Source organism: Sus scrofa, chromosome 9 (assembly GCF_000003025.6).
Source record: "Sus scrofa isolate TJ Tabasco breed Duroc chromosome 9, Sscrofa11.1, whole genome shotgun sequence".
NCBI classification, from domain to species: domain Eukaryota; kingdom Metazoa; phylum Chordata; class Mammalia; order Artiodactyla; family Suidae; genus Sus; species Sus scrofa.
Window position 1 is genome coordinate 123260008 of NC_010451.4, and position 22724 is coordinate 123282731.

A 22724-nucleotide genomic window follows, 5' to 3' on the forward strand; every position below is an offset into this window, starting at 1 on the left:
GTAAGGATTGCATCCGTACTGTTATAGGAATGGATACAGGCCTCTTGGGCTGACCTATCACATGATGGGTCTTGTGCATGAGAAGATGCTGTTATAATTCAGGAGAAGGTATTACCTCTGCCTTCCCAGCATTTGGAGATGATCACATGAGCTTTAAGGTTGATAAGTCCTTGGCTTTAATTCTCAAACCACCCACCGTTCATTTAGCATTTATAGTGAAAGTTAATTTAATTTGGAATGTGGAATCATTCACTGAACAAAATGGTCATCAGAAATCTAATGAGGAGTTCCCATCGTTGCTCAGTGGTTAACGAATCCGACTAGGAATCATAAGGTTGCGGGTTCGATCCCTGGTCTTGCTCAGTGGGTTAAGGATCCGGCATTGCCGTGAGCTGTGGTGTAGGCCAGCAGCTACAGCTCCGATTCAACCCCTAGCCTGAGAACCTCCATATGCCACGGGAGCAGACCAAGAAATGGTAAAAAGACAAAAAAAAAAAAAAAAAAAAGGAATCTAATGAGCTCCCTGGTGACCTAGCGATTAAGGATTTGGCATTGTCACTGCTGTGGTGCAGGTTCAAACCCTAGCTTGGGAATTTCTGAATGCCGTGGGCATGACTGAAGGGAAAAAAAAAAAAGGAAGTCTTTGCTTGTGGCATATGGCGATGTAACATAGGTTTATCAAACATTTTAAAAAAAAAGTAAAAGGAAGAAAACGTACCCTTCACAGCAATTGGCAACTAAGAAGCAAAGGTGGAATTCTAGGCACTTCATAGTAGCAGGCTGGATCACCCATGTCGCTGGGGCTCACTCACTCAGACCTAGCGCAAAAGGACATCTTCCTGGGCCTGCAATTTCCTTTGCAGTTAAGTGGATTTCAGGGCGAATTTGGTGAGCTGTCTGACAGAGCCTTGAACCAAAACCTGCTGGTGCAGAAGCTGAGTGGTACAGAGCAAGAGCACTGAGCATCACAGAGACTTGGGGTCATGTCCTGTCTCGCCCTGCCAATGCCAGGCACTCGGCCTCTGGGAATCCCATCTGTGAAATGGAAGCAAATAATCCTTTTGTCCCAAAGTTCCCAGGGGTCCAGATAAAAGCACGGAACACAGCATCTAGCCAAGAATAGACATTCAGAAAGTGAGCTTTCATTATTTCTATCTCCAATGTGCTACAGTTTTTGCTGCCCAGCTTTATTTCTGTCCTTGTTAAGCCTCAGCAACAGAGCTAGGATGATTTTGCTTCAAGCTTCACAGTAAACAGCTCACAGAGGACAGGTGGTCCTCCACGTCATCACAAAGCATCCTTTTGTGTGACGTTGGGATTGTGATAGACAGGGCTTTCCCCCATCCTTCAGGATGGTTCTGCAGGGTGGCCCATCTGTGCTTTGAGAGCTGTCCATGACGCTGCTGTCCGTCTTCCAGTGAAATCCTTTGTGAGCATAAATATGCCTCTGTGACTTGAAACGCCCTTCCACGAGACAGATGTTGGCCCAGAGCAGGCATACTTCCTGTAGTCTAGTTTCCTGTAAAGTCACCGGACCCAGAAACATTTTATCTGAAGAGTAGTAAAAAATAAAGTCAACCCTCAATTCTTTGCTATTTAAAAAAAAAAAAGAAAAAGACATGGAAGTGAGAGCCTACACTTAGAAAGCTTGACTTAAACTAGGCTGCGTGGCATAAAGTACAACATGGGAGTACCATCTAACAAGAGGCAGCTTCACTAGTGCCTGCAGAGGGCCTTTGCCTGTGCAGGGTGGAGAGGAGGGCGTGGGAACAGATGGTGGGCTGGCCCTTCCTTCCTTTTCCCAAAGCGTGTGGACTCTGCAAGTGCCAAGGCTGTAAGCGGGATCTCTCGGGCCTGGGCTTCTCCAGTTTCCCCTTGGAAAATTCCCTTTTCTCCCTGAAGTTTACTGACGTCTCCCTTTTCTCTTTCTCTCCTCTCCGTCTCTCTTCCTTTTTTTTTTTTTTTTTTTTTTTTAAACTGCTTTCTTGGATCCTCCATAGGAATGCTTTGGGGTAAATATTTTTTCTTCAATTTTCTTTGAGGTGAAAAAAAATAGAAGGAGGAGTGGGTTGGAGGAGGGAGAGAGTGTGGTTGGGAGGGAAAGAGCTGGCTCATTGAGAAAGGAGTGGTGTATTTATATGAGTGGTGTGTTTTCATTGATATCCAAGAGAACAAACACTGGGAGCCACCAAGCCTTCTTGGAAAGTGATTGTTCTTATTAGTGTGGATATGTATGTGGCTTGTGTGTTGCCTTTTTAGAGAGGTAGACAGATGAAGCTACCAATGAGTTTATAAAATATACAATGCCTATGATGCAAAAGCCTATCCCCTGTGATGCTTTTGGATTATCTGTATTCAGATCTAACGTTGAATAAAAGTGACTTCTGTGTTGTGGATTATAACCATTTAAGAGGGTCCTCAAATTCACATCCTAGGCAAAGCCAGCGTTCTTTGATTGTATCAAGTGTCTTCCTACCTTGCCTTGTGTGAAAGAATGGAGGGTCTTTGAGCTCCCTGTCTGGGGGACGGGTATGGCAGGAAGGACCGGTAGAAAAACAGGCAGAAGCCTTGTAGTTCCCCTCTGAGGTTCTAGGCGGAGCCCATTTCCTGGGATAGCTGGTGTCATGGTAATCGGGGCCATCTCGATGAAAGAACCAGAGCCCAAGCTTACTATTTAGAGTCTCACTTCCTACCATCTGTGTGTTTTACAATTACAGTGTTTGACTGGAATGCAAAGATCTCAGGGGATGAGCAGGGTAGCAAGAAGCCTGCAGGTTGATTTATTCATTTCCTGCCTAAAAATAGAGAAATGCATCTTACCTACTAGGAGCAAGCATTTCCGAGAGGCTGAAGAAGGTCCTTCGCTGTCAGGCAGGGATAAAGGTGGGCAGGGCTCGAAGTTTGGGTCTCCCACCGGAGGGCTGTCGGCGGCACGGGTTAGGTGGAGCTTGCTTACCTGGGAAGGGCCTGTGGAGGAGCCAGCCGCACAGAGATGATCAGGATGAGAGCTGAGGTCCTGGCGAGACGCCGGCAGGATGTGCTCGCTCTGGAGCCGGCAGCACAGCAAGGGTGTCATGTCCCCAGCAGCCCTCCTGCCCCTGCTCTCCCCTGAACTCAGGAACTGTGCAGAGGGGGCAAACCTAGAGCAGAAAGGAAGGACCAGCTTGAGTCCCCCGATGAGATTTGCTCTTTACCGTGGCTCCCTCTTCAATTCAGCAAATACCATTTGAGAGCCTTCTGCGGAAGGCTAGCTAGACAGCACTGTGACAGGCCACCGTGGACTGCGGTCATGGTCCCTCGTCCGTTCACCCTCCGTTTCCTTCTGGCCAGTGGGGTCATGAGCAGCATTGCTCAGGCCATGACGAGGAGGACGTGTTGATTGATTTGTGTGCCTGGGTGCCTCTCTGGTGTGCCTGCATCCTTGGTGTGAGAATACGTGGGTGTGCGTGTGCGAGTTTGAGTGTGCAAGCGTGTGAATACGTGTGCACTGGGGAGTGATCGGGAAATTGCCCCGGAGCATGTTTTGCGGCGGGGGTCGAGGGGGGGAATCTCCCTGCAGGAGTCTACCCTGACCCCATTCCCAGCCTCTTGCCTACCCCCCTCCCCCACTTCCCCTGGTATTAACGCAGTCGTGTGACTGTCACTTTAATTCTCCCCTGTCCTGTGCTTCCCCGGGGCCTCTCTCCCTGCAGAACCAACAAGGGGCGGGACATCAAGACCATCAAATCCCTGCGGGTGCTCCGGGTGCTGCGACCACTGAAGACCATCAAGCGCCTGCCCAAGCTCAAGGTGACGTCCTCCGAGTCTTTCCCCATCAGCTCCCCTTCGTCCATCTGTCTCCTCTCTCTGGCCATGGTTGGCCTGCTTGTGGCGAATTATACCTGGGAGGACTCCTTTTGCTCACACGGGAGCTGAGCTTCTTTTCACTGCTTGAATTAAGTGTCTTCATTTCAAAATATCCAGTATTCCCCTCCCCCCCCATAAAAATCTATAAAGAGGCTTTTGCGCCCCTTGAGTCCAAACCCACGAAGCATTTTATACTCTCTGTGGCAAGTCATCTAGGAAGAACAAGTGCGGCTTTTTTAAGAGCCTCCTGTGTCGTTAAGGTGGATCAGAACCCAAAACAGGAGGAGCAGAAGCCCTCTGTGTGGCGGTCTGCACACTAGGTCAGACCAAACAACCTGGGATGGTTTCTTTCCTTGTAAGTCTGTAGAAAGAGAGGATCTTAGAAGATCCTTAGCCCTAGACTTCATATTTTTGAGGCACAGCTAGGTCAACCCCTTGCCCGAGGGCACAGAGTCACTTTTGGCACAAGCAGAGGAGAAATGGGGACATGAGCTCACATGGATCAAGTTCTCCCTGTTGCCAAGACCTGTGTCTTCATAGGTCTGTTAACCTCCTTCTCCTGGTCCCTGACCAGTGCCCTCCCTGCTCGCCCACCCTGGGCTCCCTAGTGGAGTCTTCCTGCCCGCACAGTGTGCTCTACCAGTCAAGTTGGCTGGCATGTCAAACCCGCCTCTTCCACATGCCTATTTTGCTGTTATGGAAGCTGAAACCTCATAGGGAAAAGTTCTTCCTCCCTGAGTTCCTGTGAATGAGAGCCACCACCAGGGAGGGGACAAGGGGGGACTCCCCTGCCTCCCAGTTCCCCTTTCCCACTGGGTTTGCATCACCTCTGATATTCCTCACCTACCATTCCACCACCAGCCCACTGCTTCCCGTTCAACCCTCTGGCTCTGCAGAGAGGTAGCAAACCAGCTAGGTTTATCAGAGCCTTAGGACCCCAGGAAAGTCACTTTTGAAAGGCCCCTAAGTGTCTGAGATGTGGTTTCCTCTCCAAGCCCAGGGCCCTGGCCACCTGCATGGATTTCCAAGGACAGGGAGTCATGCTCCAGAGGAAGTGTGCTCGCCACTCTCCTCCTCCACTGCCCCGTCTTCCCCCCGCAATGAGACACCTTCCACAGGATCAGATCAGGTGGTCTTTCATGCACAGGGCTTGGCCTTGGTCAGTGCCCATGAACATGGATTCCTTTCTGCCTCACCCCCAGCAAAAGATGGCCAGGAGGCCTGGGGGCCCAGCCCTGTTGGTAGCTGCAGCCCAGGCCCCGTGGTTTCACCTCCTCTGAGCCACGTTGGGGTCCTGAGAAGAGTTCAGATGGGGTGATGAGATCAGTCAACCCCAACCTTTGTTAATTCCAATTAATTAGGAAGTGCCGGGTCCTCTCTCTGCAGCTCTGTCACCTGAGGGAAACGTAGGTGGCTCTGATCATTCTACCAGGTTGCATGTCACTCACACTCCCTGCAGTGTGGAACTAATTAAATGAGCAGTGTTTACCCAGCACTGTGAAGGAACAACTGCCTAAAGGCAGCACCACTCTGGGGCTAGGCTCTTCAGTGAGCTAAACCTAAATACCCAGAAAATAACCCTCAAAAGGCTTGACGTGTTGAGTTCCCATGTAAGTCCTCATGGCTCAGGGACTTGAGTGGCTTCTCCAGAGGGAGATACATCATCTTGAACCAAAGTCCAAATTCCTGATTCTGTCCACCAGGTTGTCCTGTCTCTAAGAGACGGCAGCCCTCACCCACTTCCTGCATCACCCGTTGAATCTTCATCCCCAGCACAGCCAGCTTTGACCTAGGGAATGTTTACATTAAGTGGGGAACATAATTGGAATAAATATGTGAACTTATCACACAGGATCATTCCAATGAACAGAGATGATAGTTCATTATTACTCTCTGGTCTATTTAGAAAGACCAAGAGAACACAACACGTATTCAGTATATAAATCAAATCTAAGAATGTCCCCAAAGAGGTTACAAATAAGCTCTTTAATGCCTAAAACAGGCTAAGCGATTTCAAGGATCCCTTTTCTGCAGGAATGTCTGCTTCACACCAAGTGGGGTGTACGCAATAGGATTCCGAAAAGGACTCCCATCACTGCCTGATACCATGTGGTCTCTCCTGCTTTGGGTTTCCTTTCAGATTCAGGGCATGTGTTCCCCTCCCAAATGGTAGGTTCCCAGAGCCACCAGCTGCTTAGAAGTCAGGGCTGGATCCCCCGAGAGTCACTTCCTAGCAGGGAGCTATCTCAAGAGTAGGGCACCTTCTCAGTGGGGCCAGCCGGTGGTGGTGTGAACCCAACGCAGCTCTAGACAGATACACAGACCGTTCCAGGGGCTCACCGCAGGGCTCTTGATTCTGTCCGCAGGCTGTCTTCGACTGTGTGGTGACCTCCTTGAAAAACGTCTTCAACATACTCATTGTCTATAAACTCTTCATGTTCATCTTTGCTGTCATCGCGGTTCAGCTTTTCAAGGGCAAGTTCTTCTATTGCACGGACAGTTCCAAGGACACAGAGAAGGAGTGCATGTGAGTGCCACCAGCACGTACCCTTCACTTTCTGCTAAAGTGTGTTCTGATGAGGTCTTACACGACCCTTTATAGCTAGGCCTGTTGTTTCTCTTACCTATTTCCGTTCCTCTTGGGGAAAAAAGGCAAAATGAGAAGTTGCTAAAGGTTGATTTGTGTGCGACAGGGAACATGGCATTTTACAGCAGGTTTTGTTTTTAAATCTTTCTAATGACCTTTCGAGATAGGTTTTTTTTGTTTTGTTTTGTTTTGCCTTTTTAGGGCCACACTAGTGGCATATGCAAATTCCCAGGCTAGGGGTCGAATCAGAGCTACGGCTGCCACAGGTGCAGCAATGCAGCATCTGAGCTGTGTCTGCGACCTACACCACAGCTCACGGACACTGGATCCTTAACCCACTGAGCAAGGCCAGGGATCAAACCCACATCCTCATGGACTCTAGCCGGGTTTGTTATCATTGAGCCACAAGGGGAACTCCCCGAGATAGGTTTTATTTGCACATTATAGTGTGGTAGCTGAGGCACAGAAAGTTTTAAGTAAGTTGCTCAAGGTTACCTAGCGACTAGTGAAAGGATTTGGGATTTAATCTTCCATGTCTGTTGGGCACTCAATCCCCTTTTTATTCATAATTATATACTGCCTTTAATACAGTTCCTTCTTCCTTGCATTTGAGTGCTGATTTTTTTTTTTTTTTTTTTTTTTCCTTTTTAGAGCCACACTCACAGCATATGGATATTCCCAGGCTAGGGGTTGAATTGGAGCTGCCGCTGCTGGCCTACACTACAGCCACAGCAACAGGGGATTCGAGCCATGTCTGCAACCTACACCACAGCTCACGGCCACACCGGATCCTTAACCCACTGAGCGAGGCCAGGGATCAAACCCACCTCCTCATGGACACTAGTTGGGTTTGTTACCATCGAGCCACAAGGGGAACTCCCCTGAATGCTGTTATTACCGCCATATGTTATTGGCGTCCCTAGGATTCCTTTGCTCTTCCATGACCTAGAGTGAAGGGGCCCTGTTTCCTTTCTGCTCTGGTTTTAGAGGCAACTATGTTGATCACGAGAAGAACAAGATGGAGGTGAAAGGCCGAGAATGGAAGCGCCACGAATTCCACTACGACAACATCATCTGGGCCCTGCTGACCCTCTTCACCGTCTCCACAGGGGAAGGGTGGCCTCAGTGAGTGATGGGTTGGCATTGCTTGTCTGTGAGCTGGGATAGGGCCGCACGCAGTTGTCTTGAAAGGCTGATTTCAGGATGAACAAGGCTCATCCTTTGGGATTGTGCCAAGGAAAGTAGCTGGTCATGAGGAGGTGAGACAGGCAGAAGAGAGGGAGAATGAAGATCCTTCGGGCGAGAATTAAAAGGGACGTGACAAAGTCAGGGAAATATTGGAACTGCTTAATGTTTTAGCTGATTGTTGAGTTGAGTGGAGCCAGCTGACTCCTGGAGAACAAATGTGTTTTGAAGAGCTCTCCACACCTCAGGAGGTCCCTAAGGCCTGGTTTAGACAGATTTATCCTCCACGTTGGCCTTGGACCTGAGGGTTGAAGATTAAGGAGGAGCTGGCAGAACCCAGAGACCCTTTCGGTGACCATAGCTCGTATGGCGAAGACAACAGAATGCAGTTTCTTACGCTGCTCGTGGCTGCAGGCCGATTTGTTCAGAGACATGGCCGTTCCCAAGGCACCACTCTCTGGTGGCAGCATACTCTTTGGGAGGCCAGATGCCGAATAGATATTCAGGAGTCTCTTCGTATTTATTCAATGGGACAACCTAAACTATAACATAAGATCACTCCAGGGCTTGGGAGTTGGATGCGTGATGGCACAGGGTCTAGAAGGAGCCATGGATTGGTGGGGGGTGGGGGGGTCCCTGGGTCTTCACCACCTTGGTGATGGGACCCCCCCCATTCACGGAGGATCCACAAAATTTGAAAAGATAAGAAAATATACTAGGGGGCACATCTACGAAGAAAGCCTTGAGTCGGAGTGCGTGCCAAGACCGCCGCCCACCATCTGTGCCCTGCCCCCTCTGTCCCCAGAGTTTTGCAGCATTCTGTCGATGTGACCGAGGAGGACCGAGGCCCGAGCCGCAGCAACCGCATGGAGATGTCCATCTTTTACGTGGTCTACTTTGTGGTCTTCCCTTTCTTCTTCGTCAACATCTTTGTGGCGCTTATCATCATCACCTTCCAGGAGCAGGGGGACAAGATGATGGAGGAATGCAGCCTGGAGAAGAACGAGGTAAAACCAGGGGTCTGGGGTTCTAGGGCCCCGGGGGCTCCAGAAAGGCCAGAAAGGACTCTCAGACCAGCAGCTAGGAGGACAGACTGTTCTTAACGTGACTGTGACGTATAGAGAGAATTGATGAAAAAATTTCTTAGCCAGTTGGGAACCTTTTTGGAGCATTTTCTGCTCTGTTGAAAGCCCAGGTATGAGGCACGAAGACCTGGAAGGGATGGAAGGTGTTTGAGAAGCTGTTCTGATCTTTACACGGTGCACGCTCTGGAGGTCGGGGTGAAAGATGGGTGCGAGTCTTTGAACATTAAGACATCGGCTTCCCTGGCTGCGTCTCTCGATGGAACGTATTTGCCCTAAGGGCAGGGAACCTGTCTGACTCATTACTGCTTTTCCCAGAGCAGGTATAGTTCAGGCATGTTGTAGGGTTCCTTGTTTTTATCCTGGAGGAACTAGAAATTGTGAAGAGTCTATAAGAGAAATGCAAGTAAAATGCCATGGGGACGTAGCGGGTGATAGATGGTTCCATCTGACTGCAGCCGTCAGGTGGGCTCCCGGCCAGAACATCTCAGCCACAGGCCCTGTAAAAAGACATCATTAAAATGGACTTCCCATGTGGCTCACAACAAAAGATCATGAAAACCATGAGTCCTTACCCCATGGAATAGACCCTGCTAGTTCTGTGTATTCACTTTATTTATTTATTTAGTCTTTTAAGGGCCCCACCCACAGCATATAGAGGGTCCCAGGCCAGGGGTCGAATTGGAGCTACAGCTGCCGGCCTACACCATAGCCACAGCCACGCCAGATCTGAGCCACATCTGTGACCTACACCATAGCTCATGGCAACACCGGATCCTTGACCCACTGAGTGAGGCCAGGGATTGAATGCGTGTCCTCATGGATACTAGTCAGCTTCATTTCTGCTGGGCCATGGTGGGTGCTCCATGTGTAGTCACTTCCAGTGACATCACATGTGGTCTTGTCCAGATAATCTCTTCTGCCACTTTTATCTCTGCTGGTCTAGCCCCAGCCTCGTTTCCTACCCTGTCGTCCTCGCGCCGTCTAACCCATAGCCCACCACGTGCACGGGGCAGGGAGTCCGAGCGTGGGCTAATCAGCGTGCCTCTCCCGCAGAGGGCGTGCATCGACTTCGCCATCAGCGCCAAACCCCTCACCCGCTATATGCCCCAGAACCGGCAGACCTTCCAGTACCGCGTGTGGCACTTCGTGGTGTCCCCGTCCTTTGAGTACACCATCATGGCCATGATCGCCCTCAACACCGTCGTGCTGATGATGAAGGTGAGAGGACGGCGCCTGGGAGGTGCTCAGGGGGCCGGACCCGGGCCACCGCTCCCTCCCGCAGCCCTGGGTGGGCGCCCGAGACGCCAGCCTAGCAGTCTCTTGCCTCCTTACCTGCGTTGCCCTCTCAGAATCGCTTTTGGTTTTGCCTCCATTGATTGCCCAGCCATTTTGTCAATGCCATGCAGGGCGGCAGTCCGGGAACTCGGAACCCAAGGGGTGGTGAGGGCAGTCATATCCAGATAAGGGTGACGGTATCGGGAGATAGTCACAAAGTTTTGGAAGGAGTTTGGTGTTATTTCATACTAATTGGTAAAGGGCTTAACTTTAGAAAATGTTTCTGCCTTTCCTACCTTCCTCTCTAGGGAAGACTGGCCACCCAGTAACTTGGGTGGGGCATGATCGGAGTTTTCACGCGTGTTGCTTTGCTTCATCCTGCTGCATAGCCTGTGCGCGTCTCCCCTCTGGTCCTGGATGGTCCTCCCTCCCCCTTCATCATGCACTGGATGTCCCCCAAGGGCAGGGATGAGAGGTGGCCAGCCTCGGGGATGTGGATGCCACTGTCCCCTTTAGGGGTTAATTCTCTCCTCTTTTCTCTCCCTGGCAGTACTATTCCGCTCCCTGTACATATGAACTGGCCCTGAAGTACCTGAATATCGCCTTCACCATGGTGTTTTCCCTGGAGTGTGTCCTAAAGATCATTGCCTTTGGCTTCTTGGTATGTTCTGGAATTGACCCTGGCATCATGCTTGTCCTCATTTCTTGGGGGGGTACATCCCCAGCCTTTGTTCGGAGGCAGTGTCCCTCCTATTCCAGCAGTGGTTCACACACCTGCCCTTCTGATCACGGGCTGGTTGTGACTGCTCAGTAAACTGCCAAAGAGACACAAGGATGGGCCAGGATGTTAGGAGAAAGGGCGAAGGGAAGCCGACCCCCAGCCCTACACTCATCTAGCCCTCAGCTCTGCTCCTGTCAATTTCTGTCTGCAGTCGAGCAGGGGCAATCACTGGGTCTTAGAACATTTAGTAAGAATGATTTGCTGAGGAGGAATAAACCAAGGATCGGACTGATAAACCTTGAGTGCTTGTTGACGTGTACAAGGTTTAAAATGTTATAATTCAAGTGGGAAAATATCTAACCCTCTTAGCCTCAAACACAGCAGATAATAGATTTTACCTAGATAATAGATAATTGTCTTCCTCCCTTTCGTTTCGTGTAATTTGTGCCAATAAAAATAAATGTTTAGTACTTAAGCCTCTAAAGGCTGATGACCTTTGAAATGTGTGTGGCTGTGTGTGTGTGTGTGTGTGTGTGTGTGTGTGTGTGTGTGTGTGTGTGTGTGTGTGTGTGTGTGTGTGTTTGGGGAGGGGGGTTCTGGAACTGGGTTTGGTAGGGTTGAGATGAGTCTTCCTGGTATGTCTTCTCCTTTGACTTCTCCTCAACTGCTAATTACAGTTGTTTGGCAAATTCTTGCCCCTGCCCTGGAGAATATAAAGCAAACCTAGCCCTTTGCTTCAGTGTCCTCTAAGCCGAATAATCCTCTCTCCCCCGCCTTGCACCCCCCCACCCCCACCCTTGGCTCAGTGTTTACAGTGAGATCAGCGGGTTGCAGATGAAGCCGCTTGACAGCTGTTTGACACTTAGTGTGTGAGCTACTGTTTCAAATCCTATATGTGTATGGCTTCCCTCTCAAGAAGAGACACTTAGCTTGTCATCTGAGTACTTGGTTTGTCTGGTGGCAGCTTGAACAGAGACTCTGGCCTTGGCTTGATCAGTGTGCGTGCTGAGGGTGGGAGTTGCTTCTGCTCTCCTGGGGGTCCCTTGAAAAGTCACTGATGTGATGGTTTTGGGAGGAGAGTTGAAGGGAACCCATTGTAAATGGTTGTATTGCTAGTTGTTTGATTCCCTTTTGAGTCTTGGAGGAAGAAAAAGGTAAACCTACCAAGATGCCTTTATAATACTGTCTAGCCCTGGGCAAGGGGAGCAGGAGTGGGGGGCACTCTGATGCCACAACAAGGAAAGTATTTGTCTGCCTCTTGATTATTTGCATGTCTGTCACTTAAGTCCTCAATTTTTCATCTAATTATGGTGAATGCTGAATTCATGTTGACAAGCTTAACTAGATGATTGGCCCCAAAGCCTGCCTCCTTCCCACGCTCACCCCCATATTTTCATTCAAGGTCTAGAAGTTTTCACACTATGAAAGGTACCACTAGTCTTAGATAAGTCTTTTCATTGATATAGTATTGTAGATTTTCAGAATAGCCTAATATATATACTGTTTTGTCAGATCGTTTTGAGGACTCTGAAATGCATGGCATGGCAGATACTATTATTATTGTTGTTATTACTTTATTTATTTATTTTATCAGCTATATACATGGCAGGTGGAAGTTCCTGGGCCAGGGATTGAACCTGTACCACAGCAGCAACCTAAGCCTCTGTAGTGACAACCCCAGCTCCTCAACCCCCTGCCCCACAAGGGAACTCCTGTTGTTATTTTAAATGAGAAAATATAACTCAGAAAAATTGTTGCTTTTTGAAGACTACACAATAAAAGGCAGTAGAATTTGAATGTGGAATGGGAATAAAAAAGGAAGGAAGAAGGAAAAAGTGGGAGAGAATTAACATACGTTGGTGTCTACTAAGTACCAAATGCTTCACGTACTATTTATTTTAGCTTCCAAATAGCTCTATTAGATGGGCATTACAGTTTTCTTCTTTTATGGATGAGCTGGTGCTCTGGAAGGTTCGTAGTTTGCATGAGATTACTAAATGGCAGAGCCAGTGTTCGGATCCTGGTCTTTCTGACTTGGGAGCCCGTACTTTGTCCAGCATAATCTACTTGTCTGCCATACTGTGTCGTAAAGCAGCCTCAACTGGAATCCAGGGCTTGTCCTCCAAGACCTAGATTCGTATTCCTATCCTAGCTCTCATATGGGGACCTATCCAAGAATTAGGAAGTTCATCCCAGGCTGGAAATAGGGCAGCCCTAAGAATTGAGGAATGGAGACTCAACTTGGCCTCACTCCGGAAGCAGTCCGTGTCCTTCACAGAAGTGAGTTTGTGAGGCTGTGTGTCTCGTTTCTCTACGTGCCTGGCAGGTGCCTGTGACTTTGGAATTAGACCGACTTCTCTAAGGCTCAGTTTTCCCGTTAATAAAAGGAGGGTCACCATAGCTGCGTTATAGCCTTAGATACTGTGTGTGTGTGTCCAACCATGGAGGAGACCTAAGGCATCTAGTCCCTCGTAAGGGCTCGTACACATCCCTCCTCCCTCTGCTCCGTTTCCCTATTGCATCTCTCTCCCCACTCTTCTGCCAGCCCTGCCACTGAGTGTTTTATGAACATGAGGTGTTTATCACTGCCTATTTATAGCATCCATGCGAGGAATCAATGAACTGAAAGAATGCCAAGGAAGGGCCTGGACCAGAATCTGGCATGTGTAGTAAAGAGTCGCTAATGCCAGCTGTGGGGATGGAGAAAGTTACTTCTGCAGCGCTCTGAGGGGCTCTTACACAAGGTGCTGCCCACGTGGGTCCTGTGTTTGGAAACCCAGGTGTTTGGTTTCCTCTATGGGATATAGCCAAGGTCTGTGTTCACCTGAATCCTGGAGATGGGAGCAGAGCCCACTCTCTCTGTTAATTGGGACATTATCTCTTTGGCGCATCATCCAGGTCTTTTGCCACTTCGTCTCCTTCAACCCTCAAATGTTATTATTGCTTCCTTGTGGCTCATTTAGTTACACCTCCTGGACAGGTGTAACGGGGCAGAGAACAAGAGGAAAGATGAGCTTGTTCATCCTCATGCCCATCCAAGGTTGGCTTGAAAAGGTTTCATGGGAAAGGCTAGGAAGAGACTTTCAGCGCATCTTTGATCTCTAGTTACGTAGGACATCTTCTGTGGCGTTCACGGTCAGTTGAAAGTCAGAACTGTATATTTATGGGGTTATATGATGCTATATAAATAATTCAAAAGTTACAGAAAACCTCAGAGTAATATTGTAAATAATTATATTATCTCGTAGCTGACAGTGATGATCTTTCTTTTTCAGACTTCAGAATGTGGGTGACCACAAATTTCTTTCTTACATGTTTTTAATGTAATATTACATTAAAAATCTTACATGTTTTTTATGGAGCTTTTTAGCGACAGCTTCAAAAACAGGTCTCCAAATAGTGATGAAACTACTTCTCAAGTGAGAAATTCTTTTTTTTTTTTTTTTAATCATGTCTTTTTACGGCCACACCTGTGGCATATGGAGGTTCCCAGGCTAGGGGTCTAATTGGAGCTATAGCTGCAGGCCTACGCCATAGCCACAGCAACACCAGGTCCAAACTGCGTCTATGACCTACACCACAGCTCACGGCAACACCGGATCCTTGACCCACTGAGCGAGGCCAGGGATCGAACCTGAAACCTCATGGTTCCTCGTCGGATTCGTTACTGCTGTGCCACGATGGGAACTCTCAAGAAATTCTTAAATTAGTGAAGGAGAAATTGCATGTCTGGTTAGAAATAAGGAACTAAAGCCAAAGTTAGGATGCACTTGTACTTGAATTGACAAGTTTTAATTCCAAGGGACAAGGTCGTAGAAAGAAAGATGCCTCGTCTCCATTTTTTCCCTGTTTTCTTGTCCTTTTTCCTTTTCCCGATGTGCTCCTGACTGAATTCACTTGGCAGAACTATTTCCGAGACACCTGGAATATCTTCGACTTCATCACCGTGATTGGGAGCATCACAGAAATTATTCTGACAGACAGCAAGGTGAATGGTTCCTAGACCCTTCTCCTTAAGCTTGGCCCTGGAGTCGCATTTGAAAAAAATCCTCCACAGAATGAACTGGGGGTTTGGGATTGGCTCTGTACATTCAGTCCATCTTCAGCTCCTTCAACCAAATCTTCAGCCCCCTATTCACTTCCTCACTCCCGAGCTTTTGCAGTAAAAGAGGAACATTGGATGGCACTGAGTCTCATGGGAGGCTTGGTCCCCTTTGCCAGACTCAGACAGCAGCCATCTAATGGGATCAGTGAGATAACGGCCCCTAGGAGAGACCGAGTGTTCAGTGTTCTGCTAGATTCTTTGGCAGATACAGAAAAGGCACAGGTCTTCATTCTCAAAATTGTTAGCCCTGAACTGTTTCCCTGAAATGATTCATCCTAAAGCAGACTCGGAGAGCTCATCACAACTCTGAATACTGGGGGACCATCATGTGCCAGGGGGATTATTAGGTCTGCCCGCTGGCACTGGAGTGCAGAGTTAGGACCACTCATAGAAGACCGGGGCGGCCAGTTTTATCAGTTGTGCGCAGGGCACCCTCCTGGGATACCTCAGACCTTCCTACCTGGCAATAGAGGGCAGACCTGCGGAGGCTCTGAGAGATGGTCCAGCCTCACTGGCCCATAAGCTGGAGATGGGCTTCCAACTGAAAGACAGAATCCATGTTTAATTTTTGAGCTGAATGTGGGATAAATTCACAAATACTAGTGCTTAGATTTTCTAAATGACCATAATGTCACTAATTATATGTTTCCTTTTGGTCCACCAGCTGGTGAACACCAGTGGCTTCAACATGAGCTTTCTGAAGCTCTTCCGAGCTGCCCGCCTCATCAAGCTCCTGCGTCAGGGCTACACCATCCGGATTTTACTGTGGACCTTTGTACAGTCCTTTAAGGTAGGCGGCTCCGGCCCCTTCTGTCTGAGGGTTGAGGTGGTCCTGTCGTATCAGACAGCACACAGGTGATGTGGCATCATTTCACAAGTTCACTCACCCCTGGGAATGGGTGTCATCAGAAACATTCAAAGGACATAGCTGTTCGTAGTTACAGCGCAGCTCAACCAGGCAGCCGTCAGCTTATGACTGATGAGCTAAAATCTCATTCTAGAAAAACACCTCAACTTGTAGCTCACTTATCTTCTCTGACCACCAAGGCAGGGGGCTTGTTTTGTGCAGTGGGCTCCCTCCTAGGTTATTCCAAAATGCTCTGAGCAATCCCGGCCACAGACAGAGCCAGCCACCTGAAGTTACACATCCTCTGCATTTTCAGGGGTTCATCTGTGGCTTATTGCACAGCACAGTTCTTCAAAGCACTCCTGGAGCTGTGTTTTCTACCAAGAGGAGTCGCACCAGACCTACCCATATCATCATTCATGTCTATTTCCTGAATCACAGAATATATAGCATGCTAATGGTCACCTTTGTGTCCTACAAATTAATATGATGTCTGGGCAAGGTTGATATGGTGAGCTGCTTTTGAATGGTCTCATGGGGCTGTGCAGAGGTGATATGTCATAGATACAAGTTAAAAATTGATACCTGAGATCTACTTAATGGCAGAGACTTCCAGTTAAAGAAGTTTTCCAGACATATTTAAGTATCTTCACAAATGGAAAACAGTATGGAGGTTCCGAAGAAAACTAAATATAGAGCTACCATATGATCCAGCAATCCCACTCCTGGGTATATATCCAGACAAAACTAAAATTCAAAAAGATCCATGCACCCGTATGTTCATAGCAGCACTAAATGTCCAACGACAGATGAATGGATTAAGAAGATGTGCCACATATATACAATGGAATGTTACGCAGCCATAGAAGGAACAAAATAATGCCATTTGCAGCAAGATGGTTGGAACTAGAGATTCTCATACTGAGTGAATTAAGTCAGAAAGAGAAAGACAAATACCATACAACATCGCTTATATGTGGAACCTAAAATATGGCACAAAGGAGCCTATCTACAATCAGAAACAGCCTCACAGACATGGAGAACAGACTTATAGTTGCCAAGGCAGTGGGGGAGGGAGTGGGATGGCCGAGGAGTTTGAGATTGGTGGATTCAAACGATTACACTTAGAATGGACAAGCAATGAGGTCCTACTGTATAGCACAGGGAACTATATCCAGTCTCTTGGGATAGACCATGATGAAAGATAATTTAAGAAAGGGAAGGTATAAATATGTCTGGCCAGGTCACTTTGCTGTAGAGCACACATTGGTCCAACACTGTAAATCAACTATACTTTAATTTTTAAAAATTTTTAAAAATATCCTCATGCTCTAGCAAATATCATAATTAGTTTGGTTTTAAGGTTTGGGAGGCATCAATGTTGTTCAAAAGCCTGTTGTCTTCCTCTTATAAAAAAAAGTTTTTCAGTGAATGTGTTTTAAAAATAAATTTGATGGGATTGACTCTATGATGAGAACTCATGAATTCTCTGAATTGCCTTGATTTTAATCATTTCTATATTTTAATTACAGATTGAACTAAAGAAGGCATGTCAGTGAATTCTTGGTTTCTCTTCCTTTGAAAGGGAGTTCGCCCCACGCCATCCTCACTGATTTATCTCTCCATCAAGGCCCCGGGGATTTGAGATGTGAGACCAGTTGTAAGGATGTTTAGGTTCCTGCGAGCAACCTTGACATTTTTATTGTGTTTAGAGTAATTGTGTGGTGTGATAACTCCCACAGAGGCCTCACCTCAATGAAAACTGTTTTTCCAAAGCTAAATGACAGAGGAGAAATCGAAACACCTTAGTAAGAATTTACCACTTGAGTCTCAGGTGAATCTGGATTTAGAATTTGAAACACAAGATACTCTTACAATCTTTTTTTTAGAAGCCTGCCCAAGAAGTCACAGTTGTTAGGGAGTCTCTAAAGGTGTCAGCCTGTCATATTATCATGATCACCAATTCTCTGTAAAACTGTATAGTATCGAGGGCAAAGAAAAGCATGTCAAAAGTTGATGGCCAAATGGTTGGCTTGAATAGAGAGAGAACAGTGACATCAGGTGACTCTGCCTCCAGGTGACCCAGTGATGGATGGGTGCTTCATTTTTGGAGCAGCCCTGGGACACAGGGTAGAAGTTGTTTTCTTGGCCTTGGTTTAACACATGGCAGAGGGTCTCACCATGTAAATAGCGTTGCCCCTGCTTCTACCTAGCCCCTCCACCCTCAGCATCATCCAGTTCTCCACCACTGACCCCTCCTCAGTTCTTTTTCTTCCACTTATGTTGTGTTGGAATTGATAACATGACAAGAAGAGATCAGGAGGACTCTTTGGTCCTCTCCCAAAGCTGGGGGTGGGGAGAGGTGGTCTAGGGACTAAAGAGGTGAGAATGAAGAAGGTAGAACAAGGGCAGGAAGTAAATGGTAGCAGGGGACAGAAGGAGGCCAGACACCTGCCTCCGCTCTGTCTGCTTTCAGCAGAGGGTATCTTCACAGTCCCCCTCGAAATGCAGCCGCTCCTCCCACAGGTCTTGGGAATCAGCACTCCATTGGAGAGAAGACCCTCCCAGCAACTTTCACTTGTGTTTTAATGTTATTCTTCATTCAAGTTGTAAAAGTCTCCCAGGGCTCTTCATTTACTTAGCTCTGTTGGTAAGCTCTGCCCAGCTCGTGCAGTCTGAAAGCCTGCAATTGCTCTCCTGGGATTCGTGCTGTACACACACAGGAGAGAGTGGAGGCTCACAGTTGCACTAACTGCCAGGAAGCCTCCCTGGGAGGTAAAGGAGGAGGGCTCCCATCATCAGTGCCAAGAGCCCCATGGAATTCTAGTGCTCGTCCTGGCCCCAAGCCCAACTGCCCTGTGTCTCCCACCTCTCCCAGCCACCAAGGGCAGCTCCCTGCCTCTCATCTCCACCCCTCACCCCCTCCAACCCCACAATTAAAGTGCTGTCATCCCAGAGTGGCAGTTAGCTTGCAAGTCATGGAATTTCACACCGCGTGGCTTCATGGAATGGTTTTGTGGTGGCTCACATTTTGAAAGGCTTTTTGGAATTTTTTGCGACACAGAACGAAAGGTCAGGAGGCTTAAACATTGGAAAAGGATGTTTCCTCAGCGCTCAAAGGATCCTTCTAGGAACTGACCAACAATGGAGACCCCAGCCATCTCGTTTAGCTTCCAGATGCTGCGTTACAGTTATGATCTCGTCATTGAGAGAGGTGGTGGGAAGGGTAATACAGGGCTTTGGGAGCCAAAGCTAGATGCTTGCAGTGTAAATGGCATCACAATTGCCCAGGTTATTAATATTCAGCGTGCAGAACTGGGTGAATCCCAAGCCCAGGAAGTTTTTCCGGCTCTCCCTTGGAGATTTGGTCCACACATTTCTGAGTCAGGGAGTATTCTCAACAGAGGAGAAATTACAAGCTTCTCCGAGGCCACAGCTTACATACCTGTCAGAGGACATGGATATCTGCAAAAGTATGGAACCCCACAATAGAACATCCCCAAGGAATAGAATCCTACCCCTGTGCTGACGTCAGTCTCAGAGGCAGAGTTCCTGTACAGCCCGTGATGTAGGTGGTGGACCCTGGAGCTGCTGCTCTCTAAATTCATGGTCATGTCTCTGTGTTCCTTCCAGGCCCTCCCCTACGTCTGCCTTCTGATTGCCATGCTTTTCTTCATCTACGCCATCATCGGAATGCAGGTGAGCAGGTGCATCAGGGGCCAGAGGGGGACACTTGTCACCCAGATTGTTTCTGGCTTTCCAACCTGAGCGCACAGGATTGAAGGTGCTTTAAAGAACCTCTTTTTGCCCAGAGGCTCGCTTTCAAGATCTTGTTGGAATGTGACCTTGGGAATTCACATGTGCATCGTAGCCCAGGTGCTGGGGGTGGTCTGAGAGGGGGCTTCCTCTGAGGTTGTCAGATCGTGGTGCTGCCTCACAAGCAGCTGGACTCAACACCCTTCTCCTTAGCGAGAGGGGTCCCTTGTGAGACTAAGGAGAGGGTGAGGTCATGATGATCCTTATCTCGGGATCCTCCTATATTTGAGCCAGACCTAAAAAAGGGTCAAGTGGTTGTTCCCCTGTAAACAGTGACACAGAATGTGTGAAGTTACATCCCAAATGGCTGAGATTTATGCCTTAAGACCCACTCCTCAGGATAACTCAGGGTTCCTAGGGAAACCCAAAGGCCACATTCCAGCTGATTCCTCTCAAAGGACCATGCAGCTTGCTGGACAGTTCTCCTTGGTTATCCGAGCCTTCCCAGTTTTGGAATTGAGAAATGGATGACATTCCTGCTCTGGGTACATATGCAGGTAACCAGAGGCCCGTTGAGCAGAAGAGGCCGAAAGATCTTTCAAAGGTGACTGTCCTTTGTGGTGGGTGAACTCCTACTGTAAACAATCAGCAGCACATCCCATGAACCTGCCTCGTTGGTTACACAGGCTCCCTGCTGGGCTCCAAGAGCTAACTTTCTGATTTGGAGATATGGAGGCTAAACCCCAGCATAGGACCTCAGCCAAGTGGCAGTCTCCTGCAGTCAGGCAGTCTGGCTCCTTTGGCCTGCCAGCTGCCTTTTCCATGGTGCCTGCCATCTGGAGCCACTGCACGCATCCCCCAGGCTCGCTGTGTCAGCAGCCCTTTCCAGAGCTTCTCTGAAACGTCTTCCTTTCACTCCTCTCTCTTACCTGCATTTCCTAATTTTGTTCATCTTCTAATCCCATTACCGGAGAGTTTTTGTTCTCCAGAAATACAATAGAATGTCAGGTGTCAAAAAGTGCGAGACGTGGTTGAGAAGTATGAGTTCTTCTTCATGGAGGATGTTTCCTTAGAGCTTTAATGATGGTGTCGGGGGTGTATTGGAAGCTGAAGATTGGCTTGATGACTTCTAGTAAGTCCCTTATAACTCGAAGATATTCGACTCTAGAAATAAAATGTTCTTGGACAGCCAAATGAAACTTGATTAAGGAGGTTTTGTTTGTTTGTTTTTTGCCCATGCTTAAAATAGCTTTTATCCCCTTTTCATCTTCAAGCAAAATAAACTAACACCATCTCTAATACTAACCTGCAAGTAATACTACCAATGATGATAATATTATTTTCCATCGCTGGAATCCCTGAGGGTTACAGACACTGTGCTAAATAGAAGTTCTTATCCAGTCCTGCCTCCCTTTCTCTCCCTCTCTCTCCCACACATATACCACACACAAGATACATAACCAGTATATTCAGGAGTGATGTGAAAATGTTTATTGGTGGGTCTCGTTGTCTCTGTTCATGCTTAGCATAGCTAAGTAACTTGTAACACATTCAAGATCTCAGATAGTAATTGAGAGAGCTGAAACTTAACCTCAGCTCTGTCTGATCCACAGTCTGTGTTCCTTCTGTCCTTCATGTGCTCCGCCCTGTCTCTCCTCCTGCCAACAGCAAATGAATGTTTCTTTAACCCTTTAGTGGCAGGTAGAACTTCTTCAGTTGTGAAATTGTGACATTTACAATCACTGTGATGTGTAATGTGTTACTGCCTTTAGTCTTATTTCCAAAAAATAAGAGCACTATTTCCATTCCACCAAGACAGGGGTGGAAATCCTGTCACATATTAGATAAGCTGAAGCATGTTAAATCCAGGCTAAAAATTATCTCAAAAGGCTGGAATAGTGACCTGTAAGCCTTCAGTTGATCAAACATCGACTTGGGAAAGTGGATCCAGAGATCTGAAACGGTGACTTAACTTTAGCTGGACATCTTCATCCTGGCCCATGCCAGAGACCCCACACCATGCACAAAACACAGCTAGCTTGTAACTAGAAAGGTTGTGTGTCATATAGGGTGTTCCCATTGTGGCTCAGCAGAAACGAATCCAACTAGTATCCATGTGGATGCAGGTTCAATCCCTGGCCTTGCTCAGTGGGGTTAAGGATCTGGCATTGCTGTGAGCTGTGTGTAGGTCATAGACACAGCTTGGATCCCGCGTTGCTTTGGCTGTGGTGTACGCCGGCAGCTACGGCTCCCATTTGACCCCTAACCTGGGAACTTCCACATGCCATGGGTGTGGCCTTAAAAAACAAAATAAAAAAGAAAGAAAGAAAGAAAGGTTGTGTCTCATATAGTCATAACAAAGCAGAGGGATCCATACAAACAGAAAAGCAAGAGGAGAGTAGACAAACAGTGGAAAGACATAAAGAGCAACAGGATGGATCTATGAGAAGAAAGTTATTTTGAACTTTTAAGGGCTTCTTGGAAAAGAGAGCTTTGCAGAGAAATCTAAAGATGGAAGGAAGCAGTAACTTGCTGTGTTTGGGAAGGAGCCCTGGGGCTACAGGTCATGAGGAGGTGAGGCTTTCAGCCTCAGCTCCACCACTGACCAGCTTTGCAAACTTGATCAAGTCGCTGAACCTCTCTGAGCCTGAGCAGCATCATCAGTGAAGTAGAGGAGATGGAGAGAGAGATTTATGGGTCCTTTCTAGCTCTAAAGTTCTGTGATCCCAAGTGAAAATGGATTTAATATTTTCCATTATACTTTCATTAACTTTTCTGATGGGTCTCAGCATACCTTTCTTCTCTTCCATAGCCTTTCCTTTTGATGTAGGAGATATGGGTTAATGACAAGAACCAGGTGAAAAGCTAAAAAAGGATGAAAAAAGTTAAAGACCACCTTCATAATAAATGTACATTTTTGGCTTTGAGTTCCTTCACTATCACACACATTAACTTTTGTCAAATCACCGTGCACCCTCCAGCAAGCTCATGACTGGACAGAGTAAGAAAATCATAAGGACAACTAATGATGGCTTCAGGAGTGTTCTGGGGAGGGAAAGCACTGTATGCTGTGTGTTTGCGGTGAATCAGGGATAGATCTTGGGTTCTGTATTAGGAGGGTGAAGAGGGCGGAGGTAAGAACACGAGATAGGGGCAAGAGTGTTTGACAGTCTTCGCCTGGCATGTCCAGAACTAGAGTGGATCATTTGGGTGGGATTTTTTTCAGTGCTGTTTGTCTGATTGGGAGCCCTGAACCCTCATATCTTCCTCCTTCCCTCTTTTCCCAGGGCTGTGAGGCTGGCCACCCCCATTCTCCC

General features: G+C 47.7%; 1 protein-coding gene across 10 annotated transcripts in view; it reads left to right on the plus strand.

The window, feature by feature from the left end:
• The window catches only part of CACNA1E (calcium voltage-gated channel subunit alpha1 E), a 490987-nt gene that overhangs the window by 432622 nt on the left and 35641 nt on the right, over positions 1–22724 (plus strand). For 9 of the 10 annotated variants that reach the window (XM_021102616.1, XM_021102615.1, XM_021102620.1 and 6 more), the window contains 10 exons: positions 2001–2012; positions 3693–3789; positions 6213–6373; positions 7421–7558; positions 8424–8625; positions 9757–9921; positions 10529–10639; positions 14604–14687; positions 15469–15594; positions 19285–19350. In XM_021102616.1, coding sequence (XP_020958275.1) covers positions 2001–2012; positions 3693–3789; positions 6213–6373; positions 7421–7558; positions 8424–8625; positions 9757–9921; positions 10529–10639; positions 14604–14687; positions 15469–15594; positions 19285–19350 — 1162 coding nt within the window. The remainder of the gene's footprint in view (positions 1–2000; positions 2013–3692; positions 3790–6212; positions 6374–7420; positions 7559–8423; positions 8626–9756; positions 9922–10528; positions 10640–14603; positions 14688–15468; positions 15595–19284; positions 19351–22724) is intronic. The other variant, XM_021102617.1, reaches the window with a different exon arrangement.